Source organism: Diplotaxodon limnothrissa, linkage group LG13 (genome assembly GCF_057381915.1).
Source record: "Diplotaxodon limnothrissa isolate DT_005_m linkage group LG13, D_limnothrissa_male_GT1.1, whole genome shotgun sequence".
NCBI lineage: Eukaryota > Metazoa > Chordata > Actinopteri > Cichliformes > Cichlidae > Diplotaxodon > Diplotaxodon limnothrissa.
The window spans coordinates 16,596,615-16,620,383 of NC_140608.1; the positions used below are offsets into that span (position 1 = coordinate 16,596,615).

Consider the following 23,769-nt stretch of genomic DNA (forward strand, 5'->3'; position numbering starts at 1 on the left):
AACACTCCAGTACAAAGACCAGAGAAAAAAGTAGAACTGAGCTGACTTTACTTTCATTTATTTTTTTTTACATATAAAGAAAACTTTTATACAAAGACTATAGATTAAGATCTACATAATAATCCTATGCAAAAATAAACACTACATTTTATTTAAGTTGGTCAGCAAGGAAGTTTTCTATCAATGTGAATAAGAACATAACGATGTGCTCAGTGGATTCTAATTTTGACAACTCCAGGTTTCTAACTCGTGTTTTAATGTATTCTGACAGCAGACGTTTTTGTGTGTCAGCAGTTCACACTGAAGTGATTTCCTACTAAACTTCCAGCTAATAAAGCTGTGGTAACAATCCGGGATAAGCCTTATAACTTTATCATATGCTCTTGTACTCTCACAGATGGACAAGTACTGATGCAGACGGAGTTTGGGTTTGAGATTGGTTGGAATGATTTTTCTTAATTACATTATCTATAGCCATGCATGTTCTCTTGATGAGGCAAGAGATTCATCTTCTTATCTCAAGAAAACACAGATAAGAAGGTGATTAATCAAAGGAAAACAACTTTTGTTTTCATTACACAACATGATTATGGAGACCTTGGTAGCCACGAAGATGGCCTAGTCCCCTTATCTGGTTACAGATGAAGTTAATAATCACTGAAGAAGGAGACTAACACTTCATTCATGAAACTGTGCCCATTTCCTTCTTTAATGAGGACTAATCTGATTGTTATCTTGCCTTAAAACGTGTTTCCCTGTGCCATTCCTTAATTCAAAAGGCACTTGATTTGACTTGTGCTTATTCTTATTCCTACTTTTAAAAATATCAATGTTAAAAAATTAAAAGTTTTTACAGAGCAAAAGTGAAGCGTCTCCACATGAACACACACACACACACACACACACACACACACACACACACACACACACACACACACACACACACACACACACACACACACACAGAAGTAATCACTGCAGTCTTCTCTGGAAAATGGGAGGGCTGTTTATCTCAGCAGTAATGTCAGCAGTTCACTTTCCTGCTTAAAGAGAAAGAACCTATGGTACTGATCCAGTCATTCTCAGTGTTGTGATTCATACATTAGTACATTACATTTTATACATTCTACAAAGGATAAAGAAAGGAAGCCATGTATTTTTATATTGTCTTTATTTAGGTAAATTCTCGCATTAGTCCACAAATTACATATGAATGTTCACCATATTTTACACAGGATCCATGACAATGAAGATGAAATTTATTAATAATAATTCATTTATTTATTTTTTTCTCTATCCTGTCGCAAACACACCCACTCGTGAACTTTTAATTAAAAATAACCAAACGCAACCACAGTCTTTTCACGCAATGAACACTTTTTTTCACAGCTCTGTATAACAAGTGGTTTCGAGTGTAATTCATCATATCAGTCAAGTGGTGACAATGTGATGACTGTTGTAAGTGCGACAACTGCGATTGCTCTCTGAGGATAAAAACGAGCACTCCGACCCTGCACTGATGGCCGAAGATGATCCCTCCGAGTTGCCGTAGCGCTGCAAGGCTGTGGCACTCCTCCTTCAATGAACGGTGGAAAGATGGCGACAGCATACGCACAAGCGAGAGTCGACTGTACCGGCGGATAAAAAGTGCTGTAAAGAGACAAAATCCACCTCCTTTGCAGAGATTTAGCGGTGCAAAGTGTGTTTGATATAGCTAAGACATGGTATAGCCCATGCACAGCTTGAAATAAGGAGCCACCGCTTTGTTATGGAGCCGCCGGATCGGAACAAGCCCAGCAGGTAAGCGATTTCGTTGAACAGACACTTTATCGCCAGGATTTCGCAGTTGCCGAATAGTGAGCTAGCCATGACACTGCAGTCGGAGCGCTTGCGCATCCAGCAGAAATCGACTTCCTGTCAAATAGTGATACCCGTGCAGTTAATGCATTTGCAGAACACTAGTTGTAAACTTTTTGGAGAAACACTTTCCGGGGGAGCTTGCTGCATATAATTTATTCCCAAGCAGTGCTCGGTTGGCCGTGAGAGAGCTAAAAATGCTCACCAAATACTGAGGTAGCGTTATTAACAATTACCAACCGCTATAACAGTGCAACAGTCCCAGCTAGCTAACATCCACATTAGCCGCCGCTAGTCAGTTTATTGTTCAGGCGCAAGTTTGTTGACAGAAACTGAGGAGGCTGAAACTGCGTTAGTTTTGCACTGCAGGGCTCTAAATGGGGACTTGAATATATATTTTTTTATTATTTTGTCTCGCCGAGCTGTGCATTTCCCTTCCAGTAACAGAAAAGCAAAAACTTCGCTACTGTAGCTAGCATGTTGCTTCACTGTTATTGTTAACTCCGTGGGTACATTCGGCGCCGGTGCTGGACGTTGAATCTGCGCTTTCAGACTTGGTGCATTTCATGTTGGCTCACTATTACTGCAGGAATAAGAGTGTGGTTGATAACATGTCGCAAACGTGCCGCGCTGCGGATGTTTGGGCGTACTGTATGCACTCAAGTGCAAAGTTAGTGCGCGATATATTTTGTGCAATCGCGCAGAAGACCGCGTTTTAACCAGAGTCTCAGGAGATTTCGATATGGGCGCATCTGGTAATCGAAATGCCGCAGTGTTTGCCCCTGACCGCTGGCGACAGACCCTCAGGAATCTGCTGTTGTGTCTTCCCCTCTCCTCCTCCTCCTCCTTCTCTCATGCAGTTTTTTGGGAGGGGGGGGGGGGGCAGAGCGAGAAGCATTTTTCATGTTGGATCAGCTCTTGTCATCTGCCATAATCACATTTTTTGAGTAAATAGCCAGTCTTTTCCTTTTTGGTGGCTATTTCGGTAATGATTGCGTAGCAGCCACTTGTTATTACCTTGCGCTTTTGTGGTCACTCAGTCGAAGTGGATACACAAACAGCTCGCGTGATTGTGCAACATTGGCCCTGAGTTAGTATATTGCTGTCCGACATGACTGCATGAAGAAAATTGATGAGCCAGTGGCCACATTATTGCTGAGAGTATGTTGGTTATGTTGATGTTACTTACATGCTTATTAGACCACGTTTAGTTTGTGCACCAGCAGATGAAAAGGTAACCGTTGCTCTATGGGAGCTCACGCAAACGCTCAGCGGTGTTTTACTAGTTAACAAATGTTTTAAGTGAGTCTAAATCTGTCTCTCCTGCAGGGGTTGCTTTCCTGCTGTTTCTATAGTAATGGGACTACTATGAACTGCCAGCAAAACTTGTAAACAGCAGAGTTTACATGTTCCAGGCTGCAAGGTTTGCACAGAAGCGACATTAGTTCAGCGTCTAGCGTGCTCCATGATGCATGGCTCTGCATATACATTTAAACTGCAGACTGAAAAGACAACAACAAATAAGTTTGCTTTTAGTCTTCTCGGCTATCTACCTCTTTGAGCTTATATAAGATTGTTTCGCACCAACAGCTATTTTAAGAAACATCAGTTATGTGCTCGCTCTGCAGTTGAAGGCTATCCCTATCTTTGCAAGTACAGAGGTCCTTTGTCAATAATGTCTCGTTCTCAAAGTCAGTCTGAAGACACTGTGGCTCACAAGCATTCCAGAGATTTCAGGATGTGGTGTGCTATGTGCAGTAGATAGCTGCCTGGAGCCCCGTAGGCGCACATTGGGCAGAACTCATTAATGCTTCGCTTTTGCCAGGACCACAGGCTGTAGAATACAGATGGATCATCCTCTAGCATTTCCTATCGGCATCCTGTCTTTGCCCACACCTGCTTTAGAGAAAGAAACTAACACTCTCACAGGCTGCCACTCTCATCTGTCATTTCCTTTTAAACAATAGCACTTTTGTAACTGCTGAACTGTGGCAACTGATGTTGCTAATGCAGGAGAGCGACCGTGTAATAAAAATGATTAAGCACCGCTGAATACCATGTTTGTCTATTTTGAATACATGCTTTATAATGTGCACAGCTGCAGAACAGGGTGCAAGTTTGAAACTAAAAGAGGTGTTGCTTATTTCTCTCTGCAGTTTCAGATTACGTTTCAAAGGTGGAGCAGACTGCTGCTTTCACCGCATTTATAATGCATGCGTCATAAGGTGAAAAACATGTCATTACACCATTTAGCATTTAACTCGCGCTCCAGCCGACAGTGTGCAAACAGCGTCTGCTTTAGCTGCCGCTGGTGCAGTCTTTTCTTAGACCAAGACTGTTCCCTGTGGTGAGCAAAGTACAAGTCCAGATATTAATCAAAGCAGTGTTTTAGAAATAAGTTCACTTTTTTTTCTGGAGCTATGAATCAGAGTGCGTTTAGTGACAAAATCAAACTTCTTAGCTGTGCATTAACAGTGTGCTTTGCATAGTTAGTGCATGCAGGAGAAGTTGGGAGGTCACGCTGTTCCAGCAAAGGGTGTGGTGAAGTACATCTTGTTCATTGTTTCTGAATTCTGTCAGCTTACGATGCAAAAACTGATTGCTGCTTCAGCTCTGCCAGTTTATCAGGCGTTAACAGCACGTCAGGAATGCTTAATGTTGCACACACGTGTGCTGCATTTCCACGGAGCCCACCAATTGCTTTTTAATCTTACGCGCTCAGCAGTGAACGATGGTTTGAAATTAGTACCCCGCAGATGCATGCTTTTTACAGTGGGGGGGGGGTAATTCAAAACTGTATTTAGCCTACCAGTTAGGCATCAGTTATGGCAGCATGACCTAATTAAAGCAAAGTGTGCTCTTACAAAAACCCGACCACCTTCTCCTCCTTTTCCTCTCTGTGGAAAAAAAACAAAAACAAAAGTCCCCTTTAGTTTGGGCATTGTGAGCAAGTGTGCTCACTAACCAGCTGTGTGGTATTCAGCCGTGGGCCTCACGGGCCACGTGTCAGCGTTATACAATAGAGAGCCCCTTGCTGGTACAATAGTGTGGATGGTTTGTGTCAAAGGTCAGCCCCCCCGCGACTCTGGCAGCCCTTGGTATCTCTGCTTCAGTCGCTATACAGAAAAGACTCTCGATTTTTGTGCCGTTTATTATTCACTTAGTGTTCTGCCTGGGGCTTTAGCATTCCACTGGCCTTTATGGGAGCCCCAATGAGCCATCAGATGAGCCATTGAGAGCAGCCAGACACCATCTGCAGTGATTATTCACTATCAGCAGCCAGGCAGGGACAGCTTGAAGACCACAGTGCTGCTATGGTTAACTGCAGGACACACATGCTGGTAACTTTGTGCAGCCTGTAAGTAGGTTAAGAAATTCACAAGACAAATTTGCGTATCCCTTCCTGCAACGGCACAGCCTGTGCTCGAAGCGTGTCATGGCAACCTAACAAACAACCGGCCCCAGTGGCGTCATTGGTTCCGCTCTCATTCCTGAATGATTGAATCACAATGTTCTGTGTAGAGGAGTACGTTTTTAAAACTTGGTCTCATTCCCTCGCTCACATGTATGTACTATTTCTGTCCTTTTTCTCACATGGACACACACACACATCCAGGCTTTCGAATGTTTACAAATGCGCACACAATGTGATCACTTGTGACACACGCACGCACGCACATGCCGTAGGAGTTTTTGAAGCATAACAGGTTTTTAAATGCGTTCTCGTACTAATGCAGGAGTACGGTGTGTATTTCAGCGTTCAGCAGTTTTTGTAAATCTGCTTTCTTCTTGCAGCTTCCTGATACCTGTCTCAATTATCGCATAACAAAAACCAAACTCATTTGTCTGTTGTTGTGATTAATGCCTTTATTGTAAGGAACACAGTTGCCTACTGTGCATGCACACTGGAAAGTACTGCACGGCGTTTTGTCCGTCTCTTGCAGAACAAGTTCCCTCACAGTACACTCATAGAGTACATTCATAATGAAGTCAGTGTGCTTTCATTTAAGGGTTGATCTGCGATTTGTTCTGTGACTGTTCTGGGTAAACTGGTTGTGCTGTCACGGAGATTAATGGGTTGTTAGAGGTATTGACAAAAAATTTCAAATATTTTAAAACAAAAGGGCTTATTTCCAGTGAAGTTACGAGAACATATCTAAAGCATTCAAGTCGGTAGGTCCAACAAGTTAACATCTGAGTTTATAGGCTGTTTCACAAGATGGGAGCTTCTAAGTGCTTAAATAATTCGAGACATTTTCCATGAACAGAAACTTGCTGTTCACTTTGCAGTGACCCTGAGAATGACGGTTGTTTTGTGAGAACAGGTATTCGTGATTGCAGCTAATCTTGCACATGCAGCATTTTCAGCAGGTGTTCTGACCTGTGTCTGCCTGCATGTAGCTCCACAGCTGCTCCCACACACTCTCTCTCTCTGCATGTGTATGTGTGGAGAGTCACATAGGCATTCTGCCGGGGGGGGGCAGATGGGTGAAAGAACTGCAGCCCCGTCCACTCACACTCCCCAGGTGACAGCGACACACCCATCCCCCGGTTTGAAGCTGCCAGCACACAGGCTAACAGGCACGTGTAGGGGAATGCCTTTGAGTCAGATGATCAGCAGAGGCACACATGGTGACTTGCATAAATATAATAGATGTCACCCGTTTTCATTTGCCTCCCCTTCTTCCCCATTGTTTTATTTTGGCTGGGTCAGCCCTTGTAACCTTTCTCTCTAATCCTATTAAAAAAAACCTCTCAGAAAGGCCTTAGGGCACAGAGCTTTGACATTGTAATCTGGAAAGGCGTGGTGCTCTTCCACATTACTACCCCTCCCCTTTTCCCCTTTTTTCCCACAAGGAAGTGTTTCGAGTGTTTGTAATCTTTCCTTTCTGCAGAATTAGCTGCTACAGCCTTTCAGAATTCTGGTAAGCGCCTGTGGTATCCGATATTTATTGTTTCCTCAAGATTTACTGGAATCTCCTGGGGGTGTTATGCTGTTTTGCATAAGAACCATATTTGCATGCAACTGTGCAGTATGACTTAGACAGATTTAATGATGGGTTACTATAACTCCCTTTTTGGTCAAGCTATATGTTTACCAAGACACACACAAACAGTTTGATATCCTGCACCTGGATGCCTGTGGTCATGCACAGACTATTGCAGCCAGAGAGATTCCCCCCTCCAGGGCAGACAAGTCGTCACACTGCTGTGGGTAGCAGCAGACGTTCAGTCTAGCTGCAGTTTAGCAGCCTGTCTCCTGTGGCATTCAGGATTTGCTGCACAGTCTGTTATTGGTGCAAACAGACGAGCACTATTTGACCTTGTGCACACATTTCTTAGGTCGTGCTTGTGATATGAATGAAATGGTTTCATAATGCCAAGTCGTTGTGTCTCCAAATCTAGTTTCTGTTCCAGGTAACAGTTCTTATGCATATAGGCCAGTCTAATTTAAATATGCAGATCTTGCTCAGACCAATGGGTTGTCTTTTCTGTTGTCATTCATGCCTGACAGGCAGGCCAAGCCAGTGGAAGATGCATCCCTACGGAGCCAAGAAGTGGCTGAATCCTGTGACTCTCCCAGTGAGGAAGAGGAAGCTCTGTATGGGACATCACCTCCATATAACGCCCGTCAGGTGAAACACATGTCTAGCAAACACCTGAGGAACAGTCAGGGGAGGAGCGCTGGGGGGTCTCCAAACAAATGTAAGTTAGTAAATCGATTTTACAGATAAATGTGTACTTAGAAACCCCACATTACATGCAGGTTTTACACACAGTGTTCTGACTGGAAGTCTGTTTCTTTTCCCAGCTGACGCCAGCTCATCTGCCCTGAAGGACAGTCCCAAGGCAGTGGAGACATCTAAGGAGCACAGCTACAAACAGGGCAAGAAGCTGAGGTCTGCACAGCGCTCCACAGAGAGAGACCACAAGAAGACATTTGAAGGCTCATTTATGCTGGATCCCCTCTCAAAGCCCCTCATGGAAACCAGAAAACATTACTTGAGTTTGGGCTGCAGTCGCAGTCTTCCTGTGTCTATGCCCCATATGTCCCGCACCCACCGGCAGACCTCAAGGACAGATTGTCCTGCTGATCGCCTCAAATTCTTTGAAACTCTGCGGCTGCTGCTCAAGCTCACATCTATGTCCTCCAAGAGGAAAGAGAAGGAGCAGAGAGGCCTGGAGAACATGCCTTACTTGGGTCACAATAATGAGGTTATTTGGCTGGAGCTGCAGGCATGGCACGCACGGCGTTCCACCGGTGACCAAGACCTTTTCCTTTTCACTGCCCGCCAAGCTATCCCTGACATCATTAACGAGGTTCTGCACTTTAAAGTCAACTATGACAGCCTGATAGGGGCTCAGTGTTCAGAGTCTCAAGCAATTCAGGGGGACTATCAGAGAGTCCCTGATCTAGTTTGTGAAGAGAAGAGGGAGCTTACTGTAGCAGAGAGCAACCACTGTGGAGTAGATCCCTGGGGCTTTAGGGCCTGCCCCTCATCAACAATGAATGCAGCAGAGCCTCTTGGCTCTGGCGCTGATTGCAGGGAGCATCTTCAACGTCAGCGGCTGGCATTTGAGCAGGTCAAGCGAGTTATGGAACTGCTGGAGTCTGTGGAAGCTTTGTACCCCTCTTTGCAGGCCTTACAAAGGGACTACGAAAAGTATGCAGCACGAGACTTTCAAGGCAGGGTGCAGGCGCTCTGTCTGTGGCTCAATATCACCCAGGACCTAAACCAGAAGCTGCGCGTTATGGCCACAGTGTTGGGCATCCATGACTTATCCCGTATCGGGTGGCCCGTCTTTGAGATCCCTTCACCTCGCTGTTCTCGCGGAAACGAAGATGAAGAGAATGACGACGACGACGAGAACGACTCGATAACCACTTTTACCACAGAAAGTGACGTCGAGGACAGATATGGCGAGGACAATGGAGAAGCGAGTCCTGTCACAGAGGGAGAGTTGTCTCCCACCCTGACTCCTAAATTTGCCCGTTTGTTGTCCGAAGATGAATTTCTTCCAAATGCTACTTCAGGAAATGCAGAAGCATCCGTGGGAGGAGGGGTGTTCTGCCCAACATCCATCTACAGACCATTTGTGGATAAAGCTCTAAAACAGATGGGACTACGTAAACTGATCCTCAGACTGCACAAACTGATGGATCGCTCTCTTCAGAGGTCCAGAGCAGCACTGCTCCGCCACACTCTTGCACTAGAGGTGAGGCTGTTATTCTAAGAAATCTGGTAATAAAAAGGAGTCACATTAGTAAAGCTACATCTGGGTGTGTCATATATCCAGGCCCTGCTGGTTAATGACTTAGTTACTTTTCTATAAATCAATTAACAGCCATATGATGTTTTGTTTTGTTTTTTTTGTTTTTTTACAGATCGAGCTTTTTCTTGTTTACAAAATATTTATAAACAAAATAAAAATAGAACCAAGTTATAGAAATGATTAAACAAATTAAAGCCAAATTAATTTTACCACAAGCTCTGCAACAGAATTATTTGAAGTGTGATCGTCATTGTATGTTAAATATAATTGGTTAATTAAGCTGCTGTGACTGTTTTGGTCATTTGAATCTTTAATATAAAAGAAGAAAAGATTAAAAAGATATAAAAGATTTATCAGTATCATTCTACTGATAGATACTGATACATTGATTTCTAAAATTGGATTGGTAGTTTAAGTTGTCATTGAGAACAGTAATGGCTTGTAAGCACCAAATACTCAAAAGGGGTTCACAAGTCGGCCCAGGTAAAACCCCCTACTCACGCCAAGTCATAAACAATTGGGCTGACTTGTCTTATCTGCATTACCTGGCACGTCGTTAGCATATGTATAGAGTTTTAAGTAGGGGGGTTATGTTTGCGCTGCCCTTAAGGAATGTAGTCTGTGAGATGTGGTTAGCTGCACATCTGCTTGCCAACTTTTTTTCAGATGCTGATGAAAGGCTAATTATTTCCTTTGTTTAATTTATTTAAAGTAAAATACTTTGAGGTTCTGCCAATTAATATAATGGTATATATTACGCATTGTTTGCATGCTGTGGATTGTAACAGACTGTTTCCCAAACATCTGTTCAATCGTAATTTATTGTAAACAGTGAAACAAGATAATCAAATGCATTTTTCAGTAACAACATTCTTTGTAGAAAAAAAGGAAACACTAGGAAATGAAAATTTTGTTTTTAATCAATTATTTACAAGAATTAATTTCAAGGAATCAAAGTTTAATTCATTGCACTCTAGAGCTGAATTGCAACGTGACAACTGAGTGGCCTCATAATTCATGCAAAAATGTATTTGTTATTAAGTATGTGTGGTTTTTCTAAGCGGATCTATACCCAGAAAGTTGATTCTGTTCAGTGGGTGAAATATTTTGTCATTCAGCTGAGAAACAGTGAAGTTTCTCCCACTAAAAATGTAACATTCAGATAAACAGAATCAACTTTCTGGGATTTCCTTGCGAGGATGATTAAGCATGCATCAAGACAAATGGGTACGTAGTATAGAGCTTTGCACTAGCAAAAGATCCCTGATTTGACCCCACGCGGAGAAACAATTCCTTTTAGGGTTTCCATCAGTGAGAAAAAAATCATACATGCAGAGCTGCCTGCTGTTGCAACCCATTGTGAATAACAGAGCAGACAAAAGTAGAATTCAGTGTGTGTGTGTGTTTTTTTCCCCAGTTAAAGCAATGATACAGTAAATTAGTTCTAAACAGCTGAATAGCATTTTTGTCCACAGAAGCAGTGTAGCAACTTGTTATATTGTTTGTATGTTAATATAATTTAATTAGTCACTTGAGGAAACCTCATTTCGAGAAGTTCTTACAGGTAGAAGCTTACAAGAAGTCCCCTTCCTCCGAGACTTTCTTAATTAAGTTCACACTCCTCTTCCACTTGTAGTTTGCAGACTTTCCAGACCCAATGCTGTACAGCGATTACCTGCCTGAGCTGTCACGACACGGTCAGTTCAGCGGTCCTGCTGACCCTGAGCTCGGAGCGGACCAGGTGTCCTGGGCAGATCTGCTGGACATGGATCTTCCATCCTTCCGGCCAGCGTTCCTCGTACTGTGTAGAGTCCTCCTCAACGTCATTCATGAATGCCTTAAACTGCGACTTGAACAGAGGCCCGCTGGAGAGCCCTCGCTGCTCAGTATCAAACAGGCAAGCAGCTGTCCAAGTCCTTGCTTTTTTCTCCTCAGTTTTAGTTTATAACTTCTCAACAGTCCTGTGATGCCTGCAAACATGCAGTTTAAACTTTTGGTGAACAATTAGCCTTAACATTTGTTGTACACAAGTGTTCTTACATGCGTTTGCTTGTGCTCTGCAGTTGGTGCGCGAGTGTAAAGAGGTCCTTAAAGGAGGTCTTCTGATGAAGCAGTATTATCAGTTCATGCTGCATGGTGTGGTGACTGACGCTCAGGGCTTGCAAATAAACGCCAATATTGATGAATTTGAAGAAGATCTTCACAAGATGTTGGTGGTAAGTTTCCCAGCCATTCTCCCGCCTCTATTTTCAAACTGTAGTTGGTGATTATTCACCGTGTGCTGTTTTTTGTGCAGGTTTACTTTGACTACATGCACAGCTGGATCCAGATGTTGCAGCAGCTGCCTCAGGCCTCTCATAGCTTGAAGAACCTGTTGGAAGAGGAGTGGCACTTCACCAAGGTCATCACTCCTTACATCCGTGGAGGAGAGGCCCAGTCTGGGAAGCTTTTTTGGTGAGTGAACCCGCAGTCGGTCAGAAATGTGCCATTTTTAAAACCGAGTGACCGCATTCTTGTTTTAGTCACGGCGCCTGCTTGCAGAAGTTTATTAATCATTTATATAAAACTGAGCAGTGTTCCGCTCTCTGCAGTGACATTGCTGGGATGCTGCTCAAATCCACTGGAGAGTTCCTTGATGCTGGTCTGAAAAAGAGTGATAATGAATTCTGGGAAAGTGCGGATGACAGCACCGCCTCAGATGAGATCAGGTGAGGATGATTTCAAGATTTCATCAAGTTTTTATTGATGTTTTTGTCCCACTGCATTTTGATTTTAAACTCTGAAGCTTTTAATTTTTGCAGGCGGTCCGTTGTTGAGACTAGTCGGTCTCTTAAAGAGCTGTTCCACGAGGCCAGGGAGCGAGCATCTAAGGCCCTGGGCTTTGCCAAAATGCTTCGTAAGGTGAGAAACTGACATAGGAAAGACTATTCACTTCCTTGACTTAAAAAGAAAAAAAGAAGATGCAACAGTACTGGCTTTGCAGTTTGTCTGTCACCCTGTTTTCTCTGTTTGCCGAAGCACCGGGATTGTGTTTTGACACGTAGTTTGTGTGCACCCTTCTCTGCAGGACTTGGAGGTTGCTGCAGATTTCACTATCACTAACGGTGTTACTTGTCTCCTCGAGGCACTGAAGAAAAGAAACTATGTCAAGGTGTTTATTTTGTTTTGCTTTTATTATATTTTATTTTGCCAGTTTCTGATCTTCCTTCTGCCCTGGGGTTATTTATGTAACTGTTTAACACCCCCCCCCAGGTTCAGATTCCGGGCTTGGAAGAGCTTCAGGTTTTTGTCCCCTGTGGCTTGATGAATCAGCGACCCGTCATCCTGCAGCTTCTTAATGCTGCAGCTGGCAAAGACTGTTCTAAAGAGCCAGATGAAATCGCTGAGGACGAGGCCTACCTGCTCATGAGCAAACACAAAGCTGGGGATTCCACCACTGATTCTGACTGGGCTCAGTGGGATGGACAGCTTCTCAAGCTGGTCCCACAGATGGAAACTGTTGACACTTTAAGGGCCATGAAGGTTTGTGGCATTTCTAAATTCAGTCTGTGTGCAAGTGTGTGCGTCTGCCTGTTTGTACCTGACGTTTATGTGTCTCACAATGGTTCGATATGCTTTCAGGTAGAGAACATGCTGTTGATAGTGATGCAGTCAGCTCACCTGGTGGTTCAGAGAAAGGTTTTTCAGCAGTCCATGGAGGATGTGCTTACTCCTAACCGAGAGCAAACATCGAGTCAGCCCCTCATCGCAGGCGCTCTGGAAGAGCTCAAGGTGCTTATATAACCACATGCTTGACATCTAACCCATGGTTTATTCTGTGTTGTTGTGCAGACAGGTGCATGTCGGTGTCCTACTTTCAAATCAGTTTTTATAGCAACTGCTATCAGCTACCCTGAATTTCTGCCCTATTAACATTAGATAAAAAGAAGAAACAGAATCATTTTCAGGTCATATTTTAGAAGTGCTTCCTAAATGGAAGCCACTAAACTTTCAGCAACTTTATCTGTTACTTTCAAAATAAAAATCTCACGTGGCTGCACTTGATAATAAATACATGCATTAATAATAATTTTTATGAAAAAGGTTTTAAACATGTCTCTTTCTTTTCTCGTGTTTCTCTCTCCTTTCACAGAATGAGGCACTGCAGCTATGCATTAAGATAAGGCATGCCATTGACTGCGTAGATAACATGTTTACCACAGAGTTTAAGGCCGAGATCGACGAGTCCGAGTCAGCCACTCTGAATCATTACTACAGGGAGGCGATGACACAAGGCTACAACTTTGCCTTCGAGGTAAAAGACTGGAAAAGTGTGGGCAGATGCTGTGTCTCAATTCCTGTTGCTGCACGCTTGCTATTTTAAGTACATAAATGCACTCAAACTGAGAAGTACAGCTACATACAGTACTGTGCAAAGGCTTTGAGCAGAAGCAGTGATTTATTGAAACATACATGGAAATCCAGCATGTAAGGTAGGGCTGGTATTAAGTTTAACATCCAGGCATCCATGAAAACAGAAGTTATTAAATTTAACGGAGTTAGAAGTTAACAGGAAGTTAGCTCGCTAGTTTACACCTAAACATTTCATACCATGTTCTGACTGAGATTTTTGAAACGAATTAAAGCATACAGCTCTGCTACCACTTCTGACATAAATGAAGACAGAAAACTAAACAGCAGTGGCGTTTGAGGGGTTACTGAAGTTGGACTACCTGGTATATAATGTTGTGCTACATGATTGCTAGCGACACAGCTATGTTAGCACAACATTAGCACAGTGAAGCTGGAGGATGAACGCCAACTTTTCTTCCACTCGATAAAAGTTAACGTGAGGGATTCTGGTAGTCAGGGACAAATGCAATCGCATAGCAGGATGCTATACACGGGCCAAACTTCAGTCAGGAGAACAACTGAGATTTTTCATCCACAATACAAGGTTAGTTATTAATATACTGCAACAACATGGGAACAGAACAGCTGCGAGAGAATTCAACATTATTGAATCAATGTTATGGAAGTGGAGGAAGCACAGTTCTTGGCTTTCCCCATATTTCAAAAGTGCTTCATCTCTTTGCTATGACTGTCGCCCGGCATAATTTGCAGATGATAATGGTTGTAGCCGCTGCAATGCTTTCGACCAAAACAGGTGCAGCTTGATGACATCATCAACATGCGCTATCGCGATAGAGCGGTATAGTCAAAATCCCTAACGTTGGCCAAATTTATATCGTTTCTATCGTATATCGTTTATATCGCCCACCCCTAATGTAAGGCATAGGAATAGTTTTTCAGGCTTTTTGAAGGGCATTCTTTGGATGTTGGCTGCCTTTGTTCCATTCTCAATCAACTTGACTGTACTTTGATAATCTTTCAGTTTTTTATGACTTATTTTATAAATATAACAAAACAAATTTCCTCTGAAAACGGTCAGGCATAAAGACTGGGCTGAAAATGGATGAAAAAATGAGCCAGGGCCCAAAGAAAAACTTTGAAAGACCTTCAAAAAGCCAGGAGAACCACTGTAATGTAACTGTAATGTAGTCTGGCTCCCTAGAAGCAAAATACAAAGAAATGAAGGAATGACTCAGGACTTTTGCACAGTTGTTTAGCATCTTATCAGTCTCTTTTTTTGCTTCCAGTATCACAAGGAGGTGGTGCGTCTGATGTCAGGAGAGTTCAGACAGAGGATCGGGGACCGTTACATAGCTTTTGCCCGCAAATGGATGACCTATGTCCTGACCAAATGTGAGAGTGGCAGGGGCACCAAACCCAGGTAAGATGTTCCTATCAGCTGAACACTTATTGTTCACTGTGCTCCTTCCTGAGTATCTGCTCTGCTTGGTAGTCTTCTGGTTTGCAATATGCTACTCAGGGATGCTTTTTGTAGCTAAAGCCAGGCCTACTGGTTGAGTATTAAGCTATAAGATTTTTATTCTGCTGCTGCCATATTTATTCACTGTGGAAAACTCACAATGTTCATTAAAGATGAGCTCTTTGTCAAGAGCTTTTCCTTTGAGCCATGACTCGTTACTATGGCAACCTTGCACTCTTAATGCAGTGAAGAATTTGACAGAAGCATGACATTTTGGATAGTGTCTAATAATAGTGTGACAAATACTCAAACAAAAACAGTCCCGGTTAACTCTGGGTATGAGTCAGTTGTCATATTAGTGCTTCCTGTCTTAAATGCTTAAAAAAACCAAACCACCCCCCCATAAATTATTAACTAAACATTCTGTTGTGGTTTGTTTTTGCATGCACGGATTAACAATGTTTCGCTTCCACAGGTGGGCGACTCAGGGTTTTGACTTTCTTCAAGCTATTGAGCCTGCCTTTATATCAGAATTACCAGAGGATGACTTCCTGGTAAGTATAGTTTCCTACGACATAAACAATAGGCATGCTTGGAATACAATATTTTTATACTAACTGAAAATTTATGTTGTGTTTCTTCAGAACTTACAAGCCTTGATGAATGAATGTATTGGACATGTGATTGGAAAACCCCATAGCCCTGTTACTGGCCTGTACTTTGGTAAGAAGCTTTTCCACGATAGCATCTTCCATATCAGGATTGATTTCAGGTTATACGCTGCAAGTTTACAATCTGGATGCCATGGAGAGGACACTGCTACACAAAGCAGACACAGCAGCAATGACATTACAGTTCAGTTCACATAGAATATTAAAAAAGTGTGTGTGTGTCTTGAAGTTGACTTTAACTTCTTTAACCTCCTAAGTCCTGAACTCTTCCACTACATGCATTTTTAATTTCTCTTTGATATTTGAGCATATTGGGACCCGATGAATGTAAAAACAAAGAATTACCAGATTTCTTTTTTTCTTTTACCTAATTTTTGTTTTTAGGAAAAATAAGAGCCACATATGAGGATATTCATTTAAAATTTTGATAGAACAGTAGCTGCATAATGTCCTCGTAAGTGGATATCAGGCCCTTGTAGAGCAAAATTGAGTATTTTGGTCTAAATAACCCAAAATGTGATGTCCACATATGTGGGCGCCAGGTCCTAGGAGGTTAAAGTAAATGAGTAAAAATATGAAAATCTGAGGAGTCCTGTTATGACATTACTTGTTACATAATGCACGTTAAGTGTTTATGGAAAAATAATTCTACCACCAAATAATGTTTTTATGGAAAAGGTGTTATGTTATTGGAAAATTAGATATGAAGTTGGCAAACTAGTACCAGAATAAAGCAAAATGTTGCTACATCTATGTCTTTGATGGAGTAAAGTAGTTCAGCACAGTGGTATATGATTATAGACCATCAATTAAAGTTGGGATGTTGTGTAAAATGTAAAGAAAACCTCTCATAAACCCAGATTTTATTTACAATCAAGCGTAGAAAAAAAGCTAATTTGATGAAATTGATTAACTGACTTTGATGACAGCAACATGAATCAAAAAAGTGGGGACAGGCATAACATCCCCTCTTCCTGTACAAATGCTCCATAAATGTCTGAACTCAGGAGACCGGTTTCTGTACTTTTGGGAGAGACGTGTTGTCCCATTCTTGTCTGATATTGTCCTGTCTGGATTCTAGCTGCTCCTGGGTCTTATTTGTCATATTTTTTGTTTCATGCTGTGCCAAATGCTTTATGCTGGAGAAAGGTCCGGGCAGCAGGGAGGCCAGTTCAGCACCTAGATTCTTCTTTTAGAAAGCTACGCTGTTGTAATAGCTCCAGTATGCGGTTGCTTCAATTCATTTAAAAAGATTTCTGGCCCAAAGAAGACGACAGCATCTCCAGATCACACGTCGATGTTCACGTCTTCATGTTTGCATGTTAGAGCTTTAACCTGCTTTTGTGACTCCTACAGTAAACTGTGTTCACAGCCAGACAGGATCATGTCTGTTTTTGGGCCTCAGGGCCCAAAGTTTACCGGTATCCAGTTGATTTTCAGCTTTGCTCTTTGTGTCCTTCGAATCCTTTGATGATATTATGAACTGCAGATAATGAGATATTCAAAGTTTACATTAAATTACATCATCAGTTAAATTACTTCCAATACATTAACTTAGATTTTTGCTCTGTAATTTGTAGACAGTCTTTTGCAGATTGGTGAACCTCTTTCTGTGTTTTATTGAGGATAAAATATGGCTTTATGAGATTAGTAAATCATTGCAATTTAATACAGTGTTCCAACTTTTTTCGCACTGGAGTCATAAAAACATGACTTAGATATCTTGTTACTGCTAACTAATTTCTCATTCCCATGATTTAAACCCAGTGATGATCTGTTTTTTTGGGGGGAGGGTTTGGACAATTGAATAAATTTAGCATTTGTTGTTTTTCTTTTCAGGTCCCAGAAATAGTCCTCGTCCTGTAAAGTTGGTGGGTCGTTGCCATAGTGATCCACCAAACCCCCCACTGATCATCCCTAACGCTGAAGGGTTCAGGTGGGTGACTGCAGTTTTAAGTTTTTCAACACTTTTTCTTTTAATGTTTAAACTCTGTCCTGCATGGCTTTGCTTTTTTACCTTCTAATGTTTTTTCTGGCTAGTTAAGCTTGTGAAACATTTGAGCTTCTTTGTTTGTGCGTGTGTGTGTGGTGTGCTCTGTGTGTGTGAGAGTGAGTGTGCATATCTGTCCGTGAACCAGCCACCCAGTCACACACCTACATATAACTTCACACATCCCATGCAAGCCACCTTACCTCCCAAGGCAGCGCTCCTCAGTTTGTTTTTTCACCACACAGCTCTCGAAGTCTCCCCTGTGATCTCCGGAACCAGCTGTTCCCAAACGGCCCTCGCCCTGTCCCTCAGGGACCGGGGGAACAGAGCCACACCAAAGCACCCGGCAGCACCCCCAATGACGTCAGGTAGCTTTGCCCCCCTCCCAAAGAAGAAACTGTTGTCAGAGTTCAGCTCGGTCAAAAAAAGGGGGAAAAAACCCAAAAGCTGTCAGAAATGTTTTTGTAAGGCTTCTGTAAATGGAGGAAGAAATGCTTCATGTTATTTATTAACTGCAAGATCCAGGACATTTCGTTCTGTACTGAAGAGTTTAAAGCCAAAAAGTATTTTACCTAATTATCAAATCTGGGATGTCCTGCCAGTGTATATCCTTAACGGTAAATTAAAAAAACGTAAAGAATGAAACACTTCTAAGCTTCTGATTGCATATAAACCAACAATATTTGGGAAATTTTGGGAAATATTCGATTGACTGTTGTACAATGAAAGTCACACACAGGCTCCACATCAGGGCATCACAGATGCAGATGATCAGTCTGTTTGATTTAGTTTAATTGCTTACGTTTTTAAGCTATTTGACTTTAGATCAAATGAAATAACAAGGCATTTCCATTTTACCTTAAATGTATGTGTAATTAATTCATAGCATGCCTGTAAGATTACAATTATTCTAGTCTCGAGGCTTGATACACAGTGATTTGCATGGCTATAAAAAAACACAGATTTAAAATGTAGCTTCCTAAAATGTAGTCCTGCAAAAATGTCAACAACTCCAAAAAAAGAAGACTTCCACAGGTCTACTGATTAAGGGAAGAGGCTGTGATTGTTGTGCATGGTGTGAAAACGAACACTACTTCACTGAAGGAGTTGGCTATGAATTCTGCTTTTTAGTGTTATCCACATCTGTCTTGCTTTGATGCTGGTGACTGACTGCTTTTAGAATTCCTGGTGCATTAGTACAGAAATCCGAGCATGCATACTAAAGGTCTTATCTTCAAGTGTGAATGCCACTGATGAATGCTGAGCTGTTAATGGCTTTCATAAGGCCCTCTCTAATTAATCTATATCTTCAACATCTCCTGAATTCAGATTCTTTCCCTCTGAATTTGTAGTAATCTGTTAAATCATGTAATTTACAGTATTAAGTTTCATTATGAACACAAGTCTGGGGAAAAAAGCTTTAATTAAGATGCCTTTAGAAAAAAATGTTACATTTTCCTCCGTTTATTTAAAGATAAAGAAAACATTCAGTGCAAAATGTATCTAGAGTGTACTGTTAAAAAGCTTATAAAGTAAAGTTCCTTCTTGGTAGATGAGATTGCACTAACTTGCGCCAGACCGAAACACTCCATCTGAATAAGTAGTTTTTGATTGAATCACAGCATTGCATCAGTTTCTTCTTTGTCTTTGCAGAGGATCCAGTTTCCATGAGAATGACCGGCTGTCATCAGTTGCAGCAGAGTTGAATTTCAGGTCTCTGAGCCGCCACTCCAGCCCTACAGAGGACAGAGAAGGTGGGAGCTTTCAGCGATCTATGGTGTTTGATCTGCTTTGCATATTAGCCTTCCTTGTCTGAATCTTCTTTTCTTTTCCTTTCTTACTTTAGAACCTTCGTATCCTAAGGGAGACCCTAACAGTTCTTCACGCAGAAGCTGGGAGCTCCGCACCTTCATCAGCCAGTCCAAGGGTGAGATTATTTAGGGATAGGTACCAAAATCTGGTGCTACAAGTCACAGAACTACTATTAACTAAATCACAGCAGAAATGTTTCCAGAGTTTAAATATTAATCCTGTCTCCTTTCTCAGACACAGCAGCGCGGCAAAGCCCCATGGAGGCCGTCCGTCTCTCCATTCGCAAATTCGAAGAGAAACGCTACGCCGTGATGAAGCAACGCAACATCATCGGCCAGGTGTGCCACACACCCAAGTCGTACGACAACGTCATGCAAGTTGGGCTCAGGAAAGTGACCTTCAAGTGGCAGAGGGGCAATAAGATAGGTACGACTTTGGTGTGACTGTTTTTGATTATGATGCAGTTTAACACTCTTGCAAACACAAATGTGATGCCTTTGTGCTTGATCACAGGTGAGGGCCAGTATGGGAAGGTGTATACCTGTATCAATGTTGACACCGGCGAGCTGATGGCTATGAAGGAGGTATGCGCTTCATCTAGTTGGAATTCAATAGTATTAACAGATCATAGTGACTGTTGATGTTAACAGACATTTCTCATTCTCTTTTTTTTTTTTGCCTCCACTAAGATCCGATTCCAACCAAACGATCACAAAACAATCAAGGAGACTGCAGACGAGCTGAAAATATTCGAAGGCATTAAACACCCGAATCTTGTGCGCTACTTCGGAGTCGAGCTTCACCGGGTAAGAAGCATCAATTCAGGAAGCCACCTGTGGCACGTGGAAGTGGTGTGGTATTAATACTTGTGTGCTCACCTGTAGGAGGAGATGTACATCTTCATGGAGTACTGTGACGAGGGCACTCTGGAGGAGGTATCCCGGCTGGGGCTGCAGGAGCACGTCATCAGGCTTTACAGCAAACAGATCACTATAGCCATCAACGTCCTGCATGAACACGGCATTGTCCACCGGGATATTAAGGGTCAGCGCCATGCACTTATTCTATCTCACTGTTACTTTATTTGATCAGCAACCGTTTCCTCATCCTCCTGTTTGTTTTCGTCCCCATCAGGAGCCAACATCTTTCTGACATCATCAGGCCTGATTAAGCTGGGTGACTTTGGCTGCTCAGTAAAGTTGAGAAACAACACTCACACAATGCCAGGAGAGGTGAACAGCACTCTGGGAACAGCAGGTAACACATTAAATAAACCTGCAGTGTCAAAATATGATAATCGGCCCACCACAGACTTCAGTCTGGCTCACTGGACGGCTTTGAAAAATGTGAAAGAGCACTGTTTTCATTCATTTTGTAGCTTTTGCTTCTGATAAAGACCTCCCCCATGACCATCAATACAACACCAAAGTAAAAAAGTAATAGATAAACAATCAAATAACAGAAAGTTCTTGTTTTTTCGCAGTCTCCTGTAGAAATGTGTGATTTTTACAGTTTTGCATAATTTTCACATTTTCATGTGCTGCATTAATATTTCTGTAAAATCATTATTGCATTGTTATTATGCATTATATCATACTATTGCTATTAATATCAGATGTGTTGATATTCTTTCAGCATACATGGCACCTGAAGTTATCACCAGAGCGAAGGGAGAAGGTCACGGGCGGGCAGCAGACATTTGGAGTTTGGGCTGCGTCCTTATTGAGATGGTGACTGGAAAGGTAACAAGCTAAAGAGAGGGTTTTCCTTTTCGCACATTCAAAGCTTCACTCTGGTATTTTTCCAAGTTTTAGTAAGCTACTTCAATAGAAAGGAAATTAAATTTAATGTTGAGCTTGCCCGCAGGGGTCATTTTGAGCCATGCTGGTGGCAGTGACCACCACTGCTGTTGTTTTCTAATTTTAACTTTTCTAATTTTAGCTTAGATTTTACAAAATGAGTGTTTTACGTTTCAATTTTTAGAGGTTTTATTAGTTTTATCAATGTTTTAGATCATTGATTGCAACGTTAAAATACACCTTAGAATAAACTAATAAACAAAGCATATAACATATAACACAACAGCTAACACATCTAAACAAATACATTATTACAGTGGAAAAAATGAAAAGTAAAAAAAAACAAAAATCAGAGTTTATCATCTTGTCCACATCCACCACATCTGCCACCAAACATGCAACCTCATGCAGCCTCCACACTGCTCCACCTTTCCCCTGCTCTGTGGATTTTACTCTTTATTTGCTCAGATTTGTTCTCCACACTGTGGACTCAGCTACGGTTCCCCCGCTGTTCAGAAAAGCCAGCAACTCGCCCGGTTCTCCACATGTTGAGTCACACACTCCTCCGCTTTGACCTGCTCTGCTCTGGCTCAAAATCCCATCCTCAGCCTGGCAGCAATTATTCATCTTTTATCTAACTACAGTCCTCTCCATATTTATTTATCAATCACATGTAGCTGTAGCTCATGTTATGGCAGCACATCATGTCTGTAAACAGTCTGTAAACCTGCATGCCGCAGTAGTGGTTTTACATTATTTTCTACGGCATCCATGGTTTGAGGTAAAGGTCATAATTTCTTATTTTTTTAAGTCTAAAGTCTAAAATTCAGTATTTGATGAATAATCCTATTTTAGGAAAAGTTACACAATTTTTAAACTGCGTAAGGGGGTCAAAATGACCCCCTTTGGCAGCTCTAGTGTTTAGCTATAGGGTGCTGTTTCAGTCTGAGCTGTGACCACTTGTGCAAAAACCACTTCCAGAGTGAAGGGAGCATGGTTACTGTTGCTAATGACATGTTTGTCCCCAAACTGCAAAACATATTGCTTGTTAAGCATGATTTAACCTTTTTTTTTTTTTTTTTGTAAACCACTTCAGGAAACTCACTTAACAAAATTCAAAACCACAAGTAAAAAAAGCAACTCGTATTCGTACGTTTCTATCTGCAGAGGCCCTGGCATGAGTACGAGCACAACTTTCAGATCATGTACAAAGTGGGCATGGGCCACAAACCTCCCATCCCCGAGAAGCTGAGCACAGAAGGGAAGGACTTCCTCGGTCACTGTCTGGAGAGTGAACCCAAACGACGCTGGACAGCTAGCATGCTGCTTGACCACCCATTTGTTAAGGTGAGATGCTGGGAAGGTTAAACATTTCTAAGTTGTAATTGAATATTTCCATGGAATTCACATTATATCCCCGACCTCGCATCTGTTTCAGGTCTGCACGGATGAAGAATAAACGAAACCTCCTGTGTGGCTTTAAAGTTTACAAGTTAAAGCACTACTGTACATGTTCAAATAAGAAAAGAGAACTGTGGACACGGAGAAGCAGGAGGTTACTGCTGAAGGCACATGGATTTAAACTGAGGAAGTAATACAGTATCATTTCAGAGGACAACTGGATCTATATAGTATTGATTTGTTGTGTCTTTATCTATGGACTGAGAGAGGACGGGTGGGACTGTATATACTGTAAAAACAGAAAAAAGAATTAGTTTTAATTCCTGTATAAACAATATTGTAAAGTTAAATACCTATTGCCACATTTGTTTGGTCTCACTGGTGAAGAGATCTCTGAAAAGGCATTGAAGAATACTTGTTTTTTTCCTTTCATTTTTTTTATCAAAGGGGAATGGACAGGTGGTTGGGGGTGGGGCAAAACCTATAGCACTTTTAAACTGTTTACCCATGGGGACAGTGGAGTTACTGTTTGTCTGTCCCTCTGAGACTGAAAAGGTGTGGTAGGCCTCAAAATGGAAGGAGAGGCTGCTTTACCTTTATGAAATGAACCATCCAAATGTAATCAACAAATCGTATTGCTTGCTATTTGGCAAGCGTGGGCACTGGGAAGGATGTTTTTTTTTTTTTTTGTTATTCTATTTTTCTTTGCCTTTGCTGAGGAGAAAATTTCAAGTTGGAGCAATGTTCAAGTCTACTGGCCGCCAGTGAAGAGCTGTTCATGTGACTAAGGCGTTACAAAGAAAAGGAGAAACAGGGCCTGCTCTTCCTCCCTGCTGCTGAACATAAAACATTCTCACGGCCGAACACAGACACTGACACACAACTTCTGGTTCTCTGCTGCTCTCACAGTGTTTGCCATGTACAAACAATATTAATAAATGAACTCTCTTTTTTTAAAGAATGTGTTCTGTCTGTCTCTCGCCGTGAAATTTTAACTTATTATGTGTTATCCACTCACCAGTAACTATTACTGGGTCAGACCCACTTAGTCTTCAGAAATACCTCAATTCTTTGTGGCCTAGATTCAACAAGGTGATGGAAACTTTCCTCAGACATTTTGGCTCTATAACCATGACATGACTCTCCCCTCCT

General features: G+C 42.0%; 1 protein-coding gene across 2 annotated transcripts; it reads left to right on the forward strand.

Annotated features, from left to right (window-relative positions):
• Window positions 1-1,596: 1,596 nt before the first annotated feature.
• map3k4 (mitogen-activated protein kinase kinase kinase 4) lies at window positions 1,597-22,883 on the forward strand. Of its 2 annotated transcripts, XM_085369383.1 has the most exons (27): window positions 1,597-1,800; window positions 7,373-7,563; window positions 7,670-9,075; window positions 10,769-11,029; window positions 11,196-11,348; window positions 11,429-11,586; window positions 11,724-11,840; window positions 11,934-12,033; window positions 12,200-12,283; window positions 12,385-12,654; window positions 12,754-12,903; window positions 13,265-13,426; window positions 14,772-14,905; window positions 15,420-15,498; window positions 15,589-15,667; window positions 17,455-17,551; window positions 17,851-17,973; window positions 19,259-19,359; window positions 19,452-19,532; window positions 19,652-19,843; window positions 19,931-20,001; window positions 20,107-20,223; window positions 20,302-20,461; window positions 20,552-20,674; window positions 21,053-21,159; window positions 22,384-22,563; window positions 22,655-22,883. In XM_085369383.1, exons 1-27 carry the CDS (start codon window positions 1,769-1,771, stop codon window positions 22,673-22,675), a joined length of 4,749 nt encoding a protein of 1,582 aa, XP_085225509.1. In that variant the 5' UTR covers window positions 1,597-1,768; the 3' UTR covers window positions 22,676-22,883. The 2 variants fall into 2 exon arrangements, with proteins under 2 accessions (XP_085225509.1, XP_085225510.1); XM_085369384.1 differs by lacking the exon at window positions 17,851-17,973.
• Window positions 22,884-23,769: the final 886 nt, after the last annotated feature.

Excerpts from the sequence above, each read along its gene's own strand:
- map3k4 (XM_085369383.1), top strand. The coding sequence starts at position 1,769 with ATGGAGCCGCCGGATCGGAACAAGCCCAGCAG. Across the intron at positions 12,284-12,384 it reads AGAAAAGAAACTATGTCAAG|GTTCAGATTCCGGGCTTGGA; the intron begins GTGTTTATTTTG and ends ACCCCCCCCCAG. Across the intron at positions 17,552-17,850 it reads CCTAACGCTGAAGGGTTCAG|CTCTCGAAGTCTCCCCTGTG; the intron begins GTGGGTGACTGC and ends TTCACCACACAG.